The sequence below is a fragment of the Argentina silus genome (assembly GCF_951799395.1).
Source record: "Argentina silus genome assembly, chromosome: 17".
In the NCBI taxonomy this organism is placed as follows: Eukaryota; Metazoa; Chordata; class Actinopteri; order Argentiniformes; family Argentinidae; genus Argentina; species Argentina silus.
Window position 1 is genome coordinate 12,121,543 of NC_139671.1, and position 13,697 is coordinate 12,135,239.

The 13,697-nt window shown below is 43.3% G+C and overlaps 2 protein-coding genes across 2 annotated transcripts in view; one reads left to right on the forward strand and one right to left on the reverse strand.

The window, feature by feature from the left end:
- Positions 1-2,432: 2,432 nt before the first annotated feature.
- On the forward strand, positions 2,433-6,780 carry lamp5 (lysosomal associated membrane protein family member 5; the record flags this gene model as incomplete). Its single annotated transcript, XM_083688486.1, has 6 exons — positions 2,433-2,490; positions 3,119-3,297; positions 3,653-3,784; positions 4,048-4,144; positions 5,243-5,431; positions 6,602-6,780. 6 exons carry the CDS (start codon positions 2,433-2,435, stop codon positions 6,778-6,780), a joined length of 834 nt encoding a protein of 277 aa, XP_083544612.1.
- A 4,101-nt stretch (positions 6,781-10,881) lies between these two features.
- Positions 10,882-13,697, reverse strand: part of pak5 (p21 protein (Cdc42/Rac)-activated kinase 5) — a gene marked incomplete at both ends in the record, with an annotated part of 31,890 nt that continues 29,074 nt past the window's right edge. Inside the window, 4 exons of the mRNA XM_083688590.1 lie at positions 10,882-11,037; positions 11,526-11,660; positions 11,968-12,093; positions 13,563-13,689. Of these exons, the coding sequence (XP_083544716.1) occupies positions 10,882-11,037; positions 11,526-11,660; positions 11,968-12,093; positions 13,563-13,689 (544 nt within the window). The remainder of the gene's footprint in view (positions 11,038-11,525; positions 11,661-11,967; positions 12,094-13,562; positions 13,690-13,697) is intronic.

Below are 13,697 nucleotides of genomic sequence, written 5' to 3' on the forward strand. Positions count from 1 at the left end.
TTGATAATTGTCGAACAAAAATCTGCGCACACTGCGGCTATTCAAAAGTAGGGTTGGCCCTGTCTTGGAAAGGGGAGGGGGCCAACTCATCCGTAGAGCTGGAGGCTTGGATTCGTACGTGTTAGCCTGTACTGTACAGATCGCAAGTGATCACGCTTGATAATATGAATCGGCTATAGCTTTACTTTTCATGTTTTTTGTTTCATGTTCCACATACTTTCTTGCTTTTTATTGTGGTACAATTTGTGAATAAATACCCATACATAAATAAATCGTCGTTTGTGATTTAAAATTGTTAGAGAGAGAGAGAGAGAGAGACGTCAAGCTGCATGCAATCCTCTGCAAATTTTGAAACCACCACATAACCTTGACCAGGCCTAGAGGGTGGAGCAGACTAGGCTACTTACAATGTACAGTGCCTTCGGAAAGTATTCAGACCCCTTTCCACACACAATACCCCAGAATGACAAAGCGAAAACAGGTTTTTAGAAATTTCAGTAAATTTAAAATTGAAATACAGAAATACCTCATGTACATAAGTATTCTATTTCTTCATTGCTATGACACTCTTAAAATTAGCTAAAATGCTAAAATGTCATCAACAAATCATTCAATAAGTTGAATTGAGTCCATCTTATTTCAAGGATAATGGTTAATGTAATTTTGGAATTCATATCTTTGTTTTTATAGGGTCTCTGATTTGCAGTTACACACTGTCACTACCAACTTTTCAAATGTCATAATTTTCTCTTGATCCTGACAAACTCCCTTGTCCCTGCCAGTGACAAACTACCAATATTCTTCACACGAGAGATGGTGCAGAAACTGCATTGCATGTACTGGCTTTGCACCAAACTTAATGCTTTGTAGTAAAACCAAATAAACACATTTCCAGCCACTTTCTTTGCTGTATCACTTCAATTCATTGTTGCAAACACAATTATGCATATGAGATTTTCCATTAAGGGATTCTTTTTGGCCACTTGGTTATAGACCAATTTTGTAGAGTGCCTGAGATGATGTCCCATTGACTGTGCTTTTTCCTCTCCACCATTCAACTTTGTAGATTTTTGTAAGTCTCCCCAGGCCTCAGGGTTGCATTCCTGAGCAGTTTTGTTCCTCTCCATTTGTTCAGTTTGTAATGACAACCTGATCCACACAGTGTGTAATTGATTCCTATGCAAATCAGAGACCCTATAAAAACAAAGATATTAATTCCAAAATTACATGAACTATTATCCTTGCATTAAGATGGACTCAATTCAACTTCAATTCAATTCAACCTTGCATTAAGATGGACTCAATTGAGTGAAGGGGGTCTGAATACTTTCCGAAGGCACTGTATAACATGATGTGAAATGTTGATTAACTCTATGATGTCTCTACCTAAGGTGATTCAATGTTCGTGATGTGGGGTGGGGGAGGAATGGTATAGGCTGGTGTCACAGCTGTCACAAATTGATTGTTGACAGACAGTTTTTACTAGGTCAGCTATTCCTTTGTATGTGCGTAGCGATAGCTGGTGTCCAGCCCAAATACAAGAGCGATAACATCAGCAGATACACATCTATCGTCTACTATTATATCCTAACATGTTAATTATATGACATATCACAGTGCCGGTGACAAAGTCGTGAGAGTGCGCGCACTAGGCAGTGCGTTACTGCTCAGGCTGAAGTGACAACCAAGGCCGTGTTTAGGACGGGTCAGCACCGTCATACCTCACACACACTCTGAGGTTTCCTCACGCCTGAGTTCACACTCCATGCGCGGTGGGTAAGAGAGCGCGTCGCCAGACCGCAATCCATGCACATTCACTCACAATAGCACCAGCTGCAACCTTGCCCAGAAGCAAAGAGGGAGGGGGAGCAACGATCCCCCCCACACACACACATCACCTCAGCTCAGCTGCAATCGCGGAGATGGAAACAACAGCACTGCGGGACTAACTGCGACTGCATGCGGCGAGGTTTGTTAAAGAAACGAACTTCAAGGGAGAAACTTCTTTCCCTCATTAAAGGCGTGCCACGGTCACGTAACGTGTCGTGAATGTTTCGCGGTGTGTTGGTATGTGCAGGACGAACTCTGCCTCGCCATCAGCGCTGACTTGAAGCTCTTTATAACCGTCAGTATTTGGGAGTCTAACGACGTAGAAGCCTGCTGCTAATGCAGTGCAAACCGGACGCTATCTCACGTCCACCTGGAAATTTGCTGCATTCGCGATGATCTGAGCGTGACTCGTGGACGCTGAGCAGCGGCATCCCTCTCTCTCTCTCTCTCTCTCTCTCTCTCTCTCTCTCTCTCTCTCTCTCTCTCTCTCTCTCTCTCTCTTTCTCGCTCGCACGCTCGCGCTATCTCTGTATCTCTCTCTACACGGGTTCACTTCACAGGCTACCCGTCAGTTAGCTATTTTAGCACCCATAACCATTGCAATGGAGCGGCTCGGTTTCAGGACCTTGGACAGCACTGGAGTTCTGCTGTGTGTGTTTGGTAAGCCCCGGGTGTGTGGTGTGTGTGTGTGTGTTGCATGCGATATTTCGGTCGTGACTCCACACTGCAGTCAGTGTGTCTATGCCTATTGTGTGTCTTTGTGTGTGGAATATATTCCTGTTGAGTTTGTGCGTATAGCTAGTCATATCTCCTACGTCTGTTCTGAATGCCATGTAGCCTACAGTGAAACGCTTTGAGAAAAGTGTCATAAGAAATATAATTATCAATCATGCTAGTGTTTAAGGCTCGCTGTTAAAGGCAATCATATGATCTGTTTTATGTTATGCATATTGGGAGATAATACTGTTTATTCAGTGGGTGTCATCATTTAAAATTGAAAAGATGAACTAAGATGATATGTTCGCCATGTATCGCTCCCACCCATGACTTTTGAGGGGAAAGAACTTCTGTGTATCCTACTCGGAGTCTTCGTTTTGCTGATTCTGCATGTTTGCATGCATGCAGAGATTGTCCTTTCTGTACCCGCTTGTGGCACTAAAGTTCCAGCTATCGTTGATTGGCAATAAAGTATTACTGTATTATTTTCTTGTCTATTCTATTCTATTCTATAATTGTCTATTCTATTATATTCTTATTTTATCTCCTGACCCAAACTCCCCGTTGGCAGGCATCCTTGCTCGGTTCACGGTTTTGGCGGAGCAGGAGGGAGAGAACCTATCCGGTCTCTCCACCAACCCGGACAAAGACATCTTCGTAGTTCGGGAGAACGGGACGACATGCCTGATGGTGGAATTCGCCGTTCGGTTCCTTGTACCGTTCGACGTTCTCGCGCTCAATGGAATAGATGTAAGACAGGACTCCGTTATTTGGTGTGTGTATCTGGCGTGTGTTTGGGTAGGGGGAGGTGGTGGTGGGGGGGGGGGGGGGGGGGGGTTAACACAACCTGTCAAATCTCAACTGTCCTTTACTGTCTATTTACGAGGATATAGGGCTGGAAATATCTGATTTACGCGTAACAACTCCAATATAGTCCGAGGTGTGAGCGCAAAATGCTGAACTTTCAGAAAACGACTATACCAGCAACAGCCTAGAGTGATACAAGTTATCGTGATAGGCTATAGCCTTGATAATGGAACAGGTGGATGATAATGGCAATTACGCATCAGTTATCTCATGTTGACGAGCTTTTCCTTTCTTTTAGCTGATCACGGAGACGGCGTCTGTGTCGCTGCCTCGGGGCGCGGAGATCGAGGGACAGTGCGGGAGCAAGGACGCGGAGATCCACATCTCTTGGCAGAATAACGCCTACACACTCCGCATCTACTTCAATAAGGTGGGCGAGACACGGCGAATCCCTGCAATTAGGCTGCACGAATTCATTAAAAGAGCATTTATCCGCCTGGGATTCTTGTACAAATCTGTTTGGATAAGAACGCCTACGCACGAAGCTTAATTTTTATGCTGTTGATGATATCGTAAGAAATCCCTCTTCATGGAAAGCCAGGGAATAACACCGTGTGTGTGTGTGTGTGTGTGTGTGTGTGTGTGTGTGTGTGTGTGTGTGTGTGTGTGTGTGTGTGTGTGTGTGTTGTATAGGAAATCCGTGACAAGGCCAATGAGGTGTGGAAGATTAGTAAGGTCCAACTCGTTTATGACACCTCTGAGACAACGCATTTCATCAACGCGTACAACCGTGAGTATATCCCACATTTTCTGTTATTTTTGCTCTCTGTGGCACTATGAGAATGAGGATTCATAGTTAGTTTAGGTTTAGTTAATTTACCACGGTTTTCGTAGGTAGTGTTTTGGGGGGTAGGCCAACTGCACCCGAGCCTAAGTGTCTATATTAAGATTTTGCTATGGTTTTTCGATTAGGTGTATAATAATAATAATAATAATAATAATAATAATAATAATAATAATAATAATAATAATCTTTTTACATTATTGATGATAACAATACAATGATAATAATTACGAATACATTTGTATCCATTTTCCTTTGCTTATAATTAATTCAAGTAATTTCAGTTATTAGCCTACTATTCATTTATGGTTTATTTTGAAGCATAATGCCGTGATTGTAATTCCCCACGGATGGTTAAGTAATGATGAATAAAATGTAATGTGTTTTACATCATGGTGAAATTCAAGGCGAATTAGGCTACCATAAGGCTAATCCTGTGATTGGAAGTTGTAAAAGTAGCTGTAAAAAATATTGGTAATTCGACGAGGAAATGAATGCCCATAGATAATTATTGTTATTGTATTTCGCCTGCGTGATACCATCTTCGTGAGTTTTCAATGGCTATCTTCCGTGTCTTCCTATTGGTTATCCCTTATGCTTCCATTACTGAAATTATCTTTATTTTGCTGAGCTGTTGATGTAAATTTCAACTTTTGAAGAATTTTGAGTCCGCAAAAAGAATATACTATTCTTACACTTTCCAGATATGTTGTGGCCTACATCTAAAATATTTAATTTCTACGCATATCTATGTCCATGTGGATGAGTGTGTTTTGGCGATTTTATTATGTAGCTAACCAAATGAGAGCTTTGTGTATTATTGTGTGTGTGTGTGTGTGTGTGTGTATGTGTGTGTGTGTGTGTGTGTGTGTGTGTGTGTGTGTGTGTGTGTGTGTGTGTGTGTGTGTGTGTGTGTGTGTGTGTGTGTGTGGTTATGTGGGTGTGTGTGCGAGAGAGAAAGAGAGTGAGTCTTATTCCTTGTTCCTCTATGAACCTCTGTGTGTTATCCTCCTCATTTATATCTTCTTGTATTTCTCTCTAAAGCTGGGAAGCACACTGCCAGCTCTCATCGTCTTTCCGCCCTAGTGACCCCTGCTGGTCAGTCGTATATTTGCGCGGCGCAGCAGACACTCACACTCATCTCCAGTGACCACCAGAAGGGCGTGACTGTCACCATGAGTGACATCCAGATCCAACCCTTCGACATCCACTCAGACTTCATGTTCAGTGAAGGTACATGATTACTGTCGCACTCACCCAGTCCGCATAAACACTGCATGCACCAGGGGAGGCTGGTGGAGGTAGAAATCGGACGATGGGCTCATAGTAATGCATATAATGGAATGAGGAATGGTATCAAACACATGTGTTTGATATGTGTTTGATACCATTCCTCATTCCGTTCCAAGCGTTCCAATGAGCCCTCCCTCTGATATCTACCTCCACCAGCCTCCGCTGGTATGTACAGAATAACTCCCCTTGACACATCCTAACCCAAACTCAAACCTCTGGTAGGGTATGATTCTCTTACAGACATGTTCACTGCCTGAAGTAGGGTAACTTTACAGTATTTGTCATCTTCCGACCACCAGCTCAATAAAATCAACTCTTGTGCATTGAGTTGTTCATCTTAGGGAGAGATCGGGCATCAACATAGCAGCAATGATGGTGATGATGGTGATGGTGATGATGATGATGATGATGATGATGATGATGAGGTTGCAGCAGGTGCAGTGTTGAAGTTATATCATAGCCTTTTCACTGCTGCTGCCCCCCCCCCCTCTCTATCTCTCTCCCTCTCTCCCTCTCTCTGGGGGGTTATTGCTGCAGTGTGTAGAGCAGGACTGCAAAGAGAGAGAGTGAGAGAGAGGTCATTAGGACTTTATGAGACTAGTTATATCCCTGTCCTCAATGCAGGTTTTATGGCTGTAGTTTACGTGCCCCCCCCCCCCCCCCCCAGGCCAGTGCCTCAGTGACAGTGCTTCAGTGCTCTAGGTTGCTTTAACTGGACTGCGTTATGCTACAGTACCCTTCACCTATAGAGTTCATTGACCTTGTCCTTGGAGAGGCTTCTCATAATAGTTTAACCTTAAATGACAAAATATGAAGAATATGTTAAAAGTCCCCTTCTCACACTTTATATAAGGTTGTCATTCAGTGTTTTCACTTTCACTCACTCTCGAAGGTTACTACTCAGAATTATATGTGTGTGTGTGTGTGTGTGTGTGCGCGAGAGAGAGAGAGAGAGAGGGGGGGATGTAAGCATGTGTGTGAATGCTCTGTTGAGCTCATTTGACAGATGAAGACATCAGTAACAGTTGACTTCATTCAAAGTCAACAAAAATAGAGATTTTTACCCTTAATGTTAATGCTAATTTGGTGTGTTTCTGTATCCTCCCGCAGCCTATAAATGCATCACGGACCAGAGAGAACAGCTGGAGGAAACACTTCCGCTCATCCTCGGCTTCATCCTCGCCCTGGTCATCGTCATCACGCTATCCGTCTACCACTTCCACCTCAAACTGACTGCGCACCAAGTACCACAGCTCCCCAGAGACCGCTCCATGTACAAGAACATGTAAGGACATTAGCACGTGACGCATTATAACGACTAAACGACGTGCCAGCTCTCTCCAAAGTCAACATGAACATTGTCGTAAATATCAATATGCAGAGTGGGGACTCCAGAGACCGAATCCTAGATACGCGCATCATTTGGACTTTCGTGTAGGCCTGTGACAAATCAAGCTTTGACTGAAGTTAATGTTTTACGCGAAAATTCAGTTGAGAAATACATGTTGAGTTACAGTATACATTTAGCGTTCAGTCCTGTATGAAATGTTTAATTGTTTTTTTTTTGGCCAGAAATCCAAGAATCGTTGAGCAAGCGTGAGCGTTCTCATTCTCCACCTGATGTCTCGGTTGTTTCTGTAAATTCGCTACAAAAGAACCTCGCAGGTCCAGAGTTAAATGCTTGGCTGAAGTTTCCATTTTTTTCGAAATCCAGTTTTCCTTGTTTTGAATGCAATCATAGTGGTGAAAGTGGACCGTGTTGTGGTGTGTGCAGGTGTTATCAACAACTTTCAGAATCATGAAAAAGAATTGCAGTGTTCACATTGATTTGACGGATCCTTTTCCAGATCCCAGTTGATGGAACTTATAAAGAAAAATATGAAATATGTAAATAAACCTGATAAACAAGGAAATCCTGTTCTGTAAAAACTTGCAAAGAAAATATTTAATAATTTATCTCATATCAGAAAGTCAGAAGAAAGTGTATCAATGTGAAAGTGTAAAGATATTTAAGATAAAAAAAAATATATAAATGTGCAATATTTTCAGAAAGACTATGCATAAAATCTATGCTGATGCAAACTTTGATGTGCAGTATTCTGTTCACTGAAATACATTTCACAGGAGTTATCCTTAACATGCGCAGGCCCTGTTTTAGTTCATTCATAATTTAATTTCTCTATAGCATGAGCTTACTTTCAAACTCGTTCATCCAATTGGCTGTTGTAGGCGGAGGCCTTTTATGGACACGAATAGGCCTACTGCAACTATTTTCATCCGTCCCTCAAATATAATACATTATTGTATTGTAATAGGCTTAGTTTCAGAAACCTTTTTAGAGATTAGGCTACTAACAGAATATTGGCAAAAACATGACAGATGTAACGAATGTTGGGCTATATTTATGATGATACTCAAATTCTTTGTCTTATTATAAGTCTTATCCGCGCGTATGAGCCGAGGGGAGCGGCAGAGACGTGAGATCGAGACCCGGGTGATCGATGTTCCTGTCGGGTTCGGCGTGGCAGAGGCGAGTCGCAGATAGAGTATTGATCTCTCCGTTTGACTCTTCAGTCAGAGGAAACGCGATATAACTCTAATTGAAAATAAATGGAGCATCCGTGACACCCACACCTCTTTGTTTGAACATTTCAAACATCATGTCGTTGCTGACACAAGTCATCAAACTCAAAGCCGTTAGTTCTGTCCATTGCTGTTCATTTCTCAGACGAGTTGCGCTGCACAGCTACAAATCTTGGGCTAGATTTTATCTACCATCAGTAACACAGCGTCATCACTCATTCATATGATGTTCTGTAAAGCACAAAACATGCGTTATAGTCTACCTATGGTTGTTGTTGTGTTTGTGTGTATGTGTGTGTGTGTGTGTGTGTGTGTGTGTGTGTGTGTGTGTGTGTGAGAGAGAGAGAGAGAGAGAGAGAGAGTGTGTGTGTGAAATGGTTAATATTGCACCCTTACTGTGAAAAGGACAATGAAACACAGGTGCATAGGTGACATGAATGGGCCTAAAATATTGTGAAAATGCCCCAGCCTGCCCACCAGAGTTGGGGTCAATTCTAATTCAAATTCACTCAGTCCAGATAACAATAAATTGAAAACAATCCTCATGGAAAACAATGGCCAATTGTCCATTGATAAACTGAATTTCTATTCACTTTGTGGCATATTGAATTGAAATTCGAATTGAGCCCAACCCTGCTGCCTACTAAATATAGATAAGGAATGATTTGTGGGGTGGGTTCCGCCACTCAGCCTTACAGGCCTACAGCCAAACTGGCCAAAGTAGTTTTGTTTATTGCAGGTTTATTTACTGCCCCTGTGGTGAAGGTATCTTCCTCTTAGAAAGGAGTCTCATTCTCCTGGGTCAAACCAAATCAATATCCCATTATTGTGCCTCTGAGGAAAAGGGCTTCAAGGAAAGAAAAAGAAACAACCTCATATATTACTGAAGTCATGTGATTCATGTATCCGTAGTCCTCTCACCAGAGGGAGGACTATGGACAATCCAGTGCCAGAAGTTCGCATTAAAACACGATTCCATTTGAGATAGTTTGAGATAGAACTAAATACTCTATGGGGGTACTGATTTAATCATCTTTTTTTACTAGATTTAATTTTACACTTATTTTGACACTCTCCGACCCTTGACCCTTGGTTGATGCCGGCGTGTGAAAAATCCATGCTACACTTTTCAATGTTTTTATGGGATTTTTTTTAATTGAAACCAGCTTCACTGATAACACACATGCAATATCACTGTACAAGCAACACCACAGATAAGTATTACTCATTCAAGTCTTGACATTAGTCAAGGATAAGCCAGCACACACGCACACTCACATACACACACGCACGCTCTCACACACACACACACACACACACACACACACACACACACACACACACACACACACACACACACTCATGTTCATATTTACATATCACAGTGAATGATGGGTACAAACGATATGGGAATCAGGATTACACTGCTCTCATGGTCCAGTCCGACACTGAGAATGGCAGCACAGCCCCAGTGATAGGCTGTGTCTGGGTGGGATAAGGAAAGGGATGACAGTGAGGATGTGAGTAGAAAACAAGACCTTTTATCAGCCTGTCAAAAGCTGCATCTCAGATATTGCTGTAGCAGAGTCTTGGATGAGTGCCCTTAGAATTTATAGGAGTATGATGATGTTGATATTGTATGTAAAGAAAAATGGTTTAGTTCAGGAGAAACGCTTGTCTTTTTTCATCAAATCCATTCAAACTGTGCTATATTTAAATGTGTTGTGTTGTATAAGTACAGTATCATAAAGATTATAAATACAGGAAATGGCATGTTAATAAGTTTGGGGTATTGCTTGTATGATATAACCAATATCACTGGCTGCTGATAGTTAGAAATGTAAAACAAAAACAAAAAAGGCCACACTACCAAAAAATAAACCTTCAATTCAAAAAAATAAATAAATACTTTAAAACAGCATACAAAATTCTGGCATTACCCTTTTCCACACTGAATGGAGGTTCTGTCTACAAATGTTTGATAATAAATATATTCAGTATTTTTTGTAACAGTTAGGGGTTGGTTTATTTGGGATATCTCTTAAATTCTTAATCAAAAAATGGATTATAAACAGTAGGAAAGATCTTTGCAGAAACTCTGAGTTCTATTTAATACTGCCCATATCACAATGGTTACGACACAATAAAATACTGCAAATTATCAAAACTGTACAGAAAAACTTACAATTTCTCTAAAATACATTTTCACTGTTAGTGTGAGAAGAGAGAAGTGAAAAGAGCGATGTTTATTCCACCTATAGGATAACAGCCTGTCCTGCCAGAGTTCCACACAGCCACACCGCACTGACCCAGACATCACATAAAGATTCATCCTCTCCTTCCTGATTGCTCTGTGATCTACTGCTCTTGCCTGGGGCTGTGGGCGTGTCACAGGGGTCCCTCAACATGGCTGCCAGGCAGTCTCAGCCGCTCACCGCACACCTTCTAAGCTCTAGTCGATGGCTACTATAACTCTACAGGGAGTCAGGACTCACAGCCTAGGATGAGAGAAAACTGCACCGGAACGACCGACCATACAGATTTCTACTGGATGTCTAACTGCCTAGTGAAGCGCTCGGGGCTCGCCCCAGAAGCCAGCCACTGAAGACGGAAGAAGAAGACTCCTATACTCCAGTTTTACTTTATATTTTCAAAATAGAAGATGTCAGGTTTCTCTTTTCTTTTAAAAACAGATTCCTCTAGCTAAACTACTTCACGGTTACAGGTGTGAGTGTATTTTAGTGGCAAGTCACTCAATTTGTGGATGTTTGGCTGGGTGAGGGGAGTGCCGCCCTGGTGGGGGAAGGTCAGCGATGGCGGTAGTGCCTCATCAGGGGGACGATGCAGGAGGGGGGGCCCGAGAGCTTGAGGAAGGGGTGTTGGAGCAGCTCCTGGGCTGTAGCTCTCTGAGACGGTTCCCTCACCAGCATCATGTCCAGGAACGCTCTCAGCACCGACGACACCTGGGAGGGAGGGACACACAGAGAGAGGGACCTCTAACTTTAATCATCTATTCCTTCATGTCATCTATATCATATTTACTTAGAAAGGAATGCAATCAAAAGATACAGATACAGTAGATTGTCCCGTTGAAATGACTGAGACCAAATGACTGAGTCCAACAGGGCCAAGAGAGACACATCAATACATACCTGTACACAGGATCAATACATACCTGTACACAGGATCATTACATACCTGTACACAGGATCATTACATACCTGTACACAGGATCAATACATACCTGTACACAGGATCATTACATACCTGTACACAGGATCAATACACACCTGTACACAGGATCATTACATACCTGTACACAGGATCAATACATACCTGTACACAGGATCAATACATACCTGTACACAGGATCATTACATACCTGTACACAGGATCATTACATACCTATACACAGGATCATTACATACAATGAACCCATCAGTGCCCTCACCTTGTGGGACTCTTTTAGCCGTGGGGGCAGGTTGTCTCGTATCCTCCTCATGGCCTGCAAGGGGGGCTCATTAAAGTAGGGGGGCTCCCCATCGACCATCTCAATAACCATGATGCCTAGAGACCAGATATCCACCTGTACACACACAGCAGGGAGAAGGAGTCACAGCAGGGAGAATGAGTCACAGCAGGGAGAAGGAGTCATGGTTGCCATCTCCACCAGGGTGGAGGGTCATAACATCACTTTGGGAATTGAATTAGTCTCAGACATAAGCCAGCAGAGGGATGCAGGGTGGTATGGCTGCTGTAATGTGTGTGTGCATGTGTGTGTGTGTGTGTGTGTGTGTGTGTGTGTGTGTGTGTGTGTGTGTGTTTGTGTGTGTGTGTGTATGTGTGTATGTGTGGGTGTGTGCACATGCGTGTGTGTGTGTGTCAGTGCTCACCTCCGTGCCATAGGGTAGTCTGGAGATGACCTCCGGTGCCATCCAGTAGGGCGTGCCCACCAGGGACTTCCTCTTTGGCACCTCTTTGGACACTTGGGCGCAGAAGCCAAAGTCTGACAGTTTTATCTGGATGGGGAAGAAATGACAACATTATGTTTGGTTTGGTGATACACCAACACATGATCTAATGTCTGGTCATTCTTATACATGACTAAATGTATACTAAAACAATCCGGTATTGATGTGCAAATATGTACCGAACATTAGCAATTTGTCTTGATTGAATTTCCCCACCAGTAGACAAGTGGGACGTGTAAGACATGTTTGTTCGTAAATCTAGACGAGACAGACTTGCATTTTCACACTTCTGTCATATTTGGAAATGTGACCTAAATGGCGTTCTAGTTCATTGAAACCACTTTCACGTTAGGAGGAACATTGACCAGTGGGGATCAAGAGGTGTCATAGAAGACACTAATCCTGCATATTAGCAGTTAATTAGCCATTCGTTAATCACGTCTCATCAGCTCGTTAGGAGGCATTAGGCAGGCTTTAATTACTAGGGCCTATGTGCTAATTGATGATGATGAGTTTCTCCTCTCCTCTCCTGGCCTGCAGTGGCTCTTGACGAGCAGAGTAGCTCTCGCAGAGGAGTTCACAGTGTGTGCTGGGCTGGGACAGCCGTGGGGTGACGGAGACATAGAATTAGAAGGAGTAGAATGGACATCATTCTACTCCAACGATGGTTGGAGACACTCTAATGGGAGAAACGGGGTCGTTGGGTGTCAAGGTCACAAAGGGGACCAAGGGGAGTTTTACCCTGTTATCTGGCGTTACAGTACAATGTCGTACTGATATAGGGATATATTTTAATGGCATAAAAAAAACAGTCTTAACACAAATGCCGGCTCTGCAAGCGGGGTGGTGGCGCTTAAGGGTTGTGCCTGAAATATTAGTACGATTTTCAAGGCCCGATTTTTCAGCACACGTGATGGCGCTCGGCCTGCTTATTGTTATGAACACGCCTCTATTTACCGCTACGCCATCCACCTGAGCGCCGGGGAGACGCCGCTACAGCACGGTGGTATTTCCACCTGTTACCGGCGACACAAATATGCCAATATACCTGCATTTGGACTTGCATCCGTTTTTGCGCCAGCTGAAATAGAGGCCATAAAGTGCTTGGTCGGGCTGTGAGAGTGATAACCCATTGAACTAAACAGAGAGAATCGCAAATAGTCAGCTGAACCCACGTTAACGGCCCTATTATTAACCCATGTAACTCTGATGAGGGTTTCCTGGTGGGTGATGGGAGTCTTTGTAACACTGTGGTCATGCCGTACTCCATGCTATAGCAGGGGAGGCTGGCGGAGGGAGACATCTGAGGACAGGCTCATTGTAACGCGTGGAACTGAACGAGGAATGGCATCAAACACGTAACAACACACACGTGTTGTTGATACCATTCCTCATTCCCTTCCATGCATTACAGCCTGAACCTCTTGATTATGTCTCCCTCCGCCAGCCTCCCCTGTGCCACAGTCACACCAGGGACAGCTTGATAAGAGTGTAGACTGCAGGTGTTCCTGTCTTACCCTGCCGTCGCTGGTGAGGAGGATGGAGTCACTCTTGATGTCTCTGTGGATGACTCCTTGTGTGTGGAGGTAGGACAGCGCCCTCAGCACAGACACACATACCGTGGCAATCTGCTCCTCGTTCATCCTGCAACA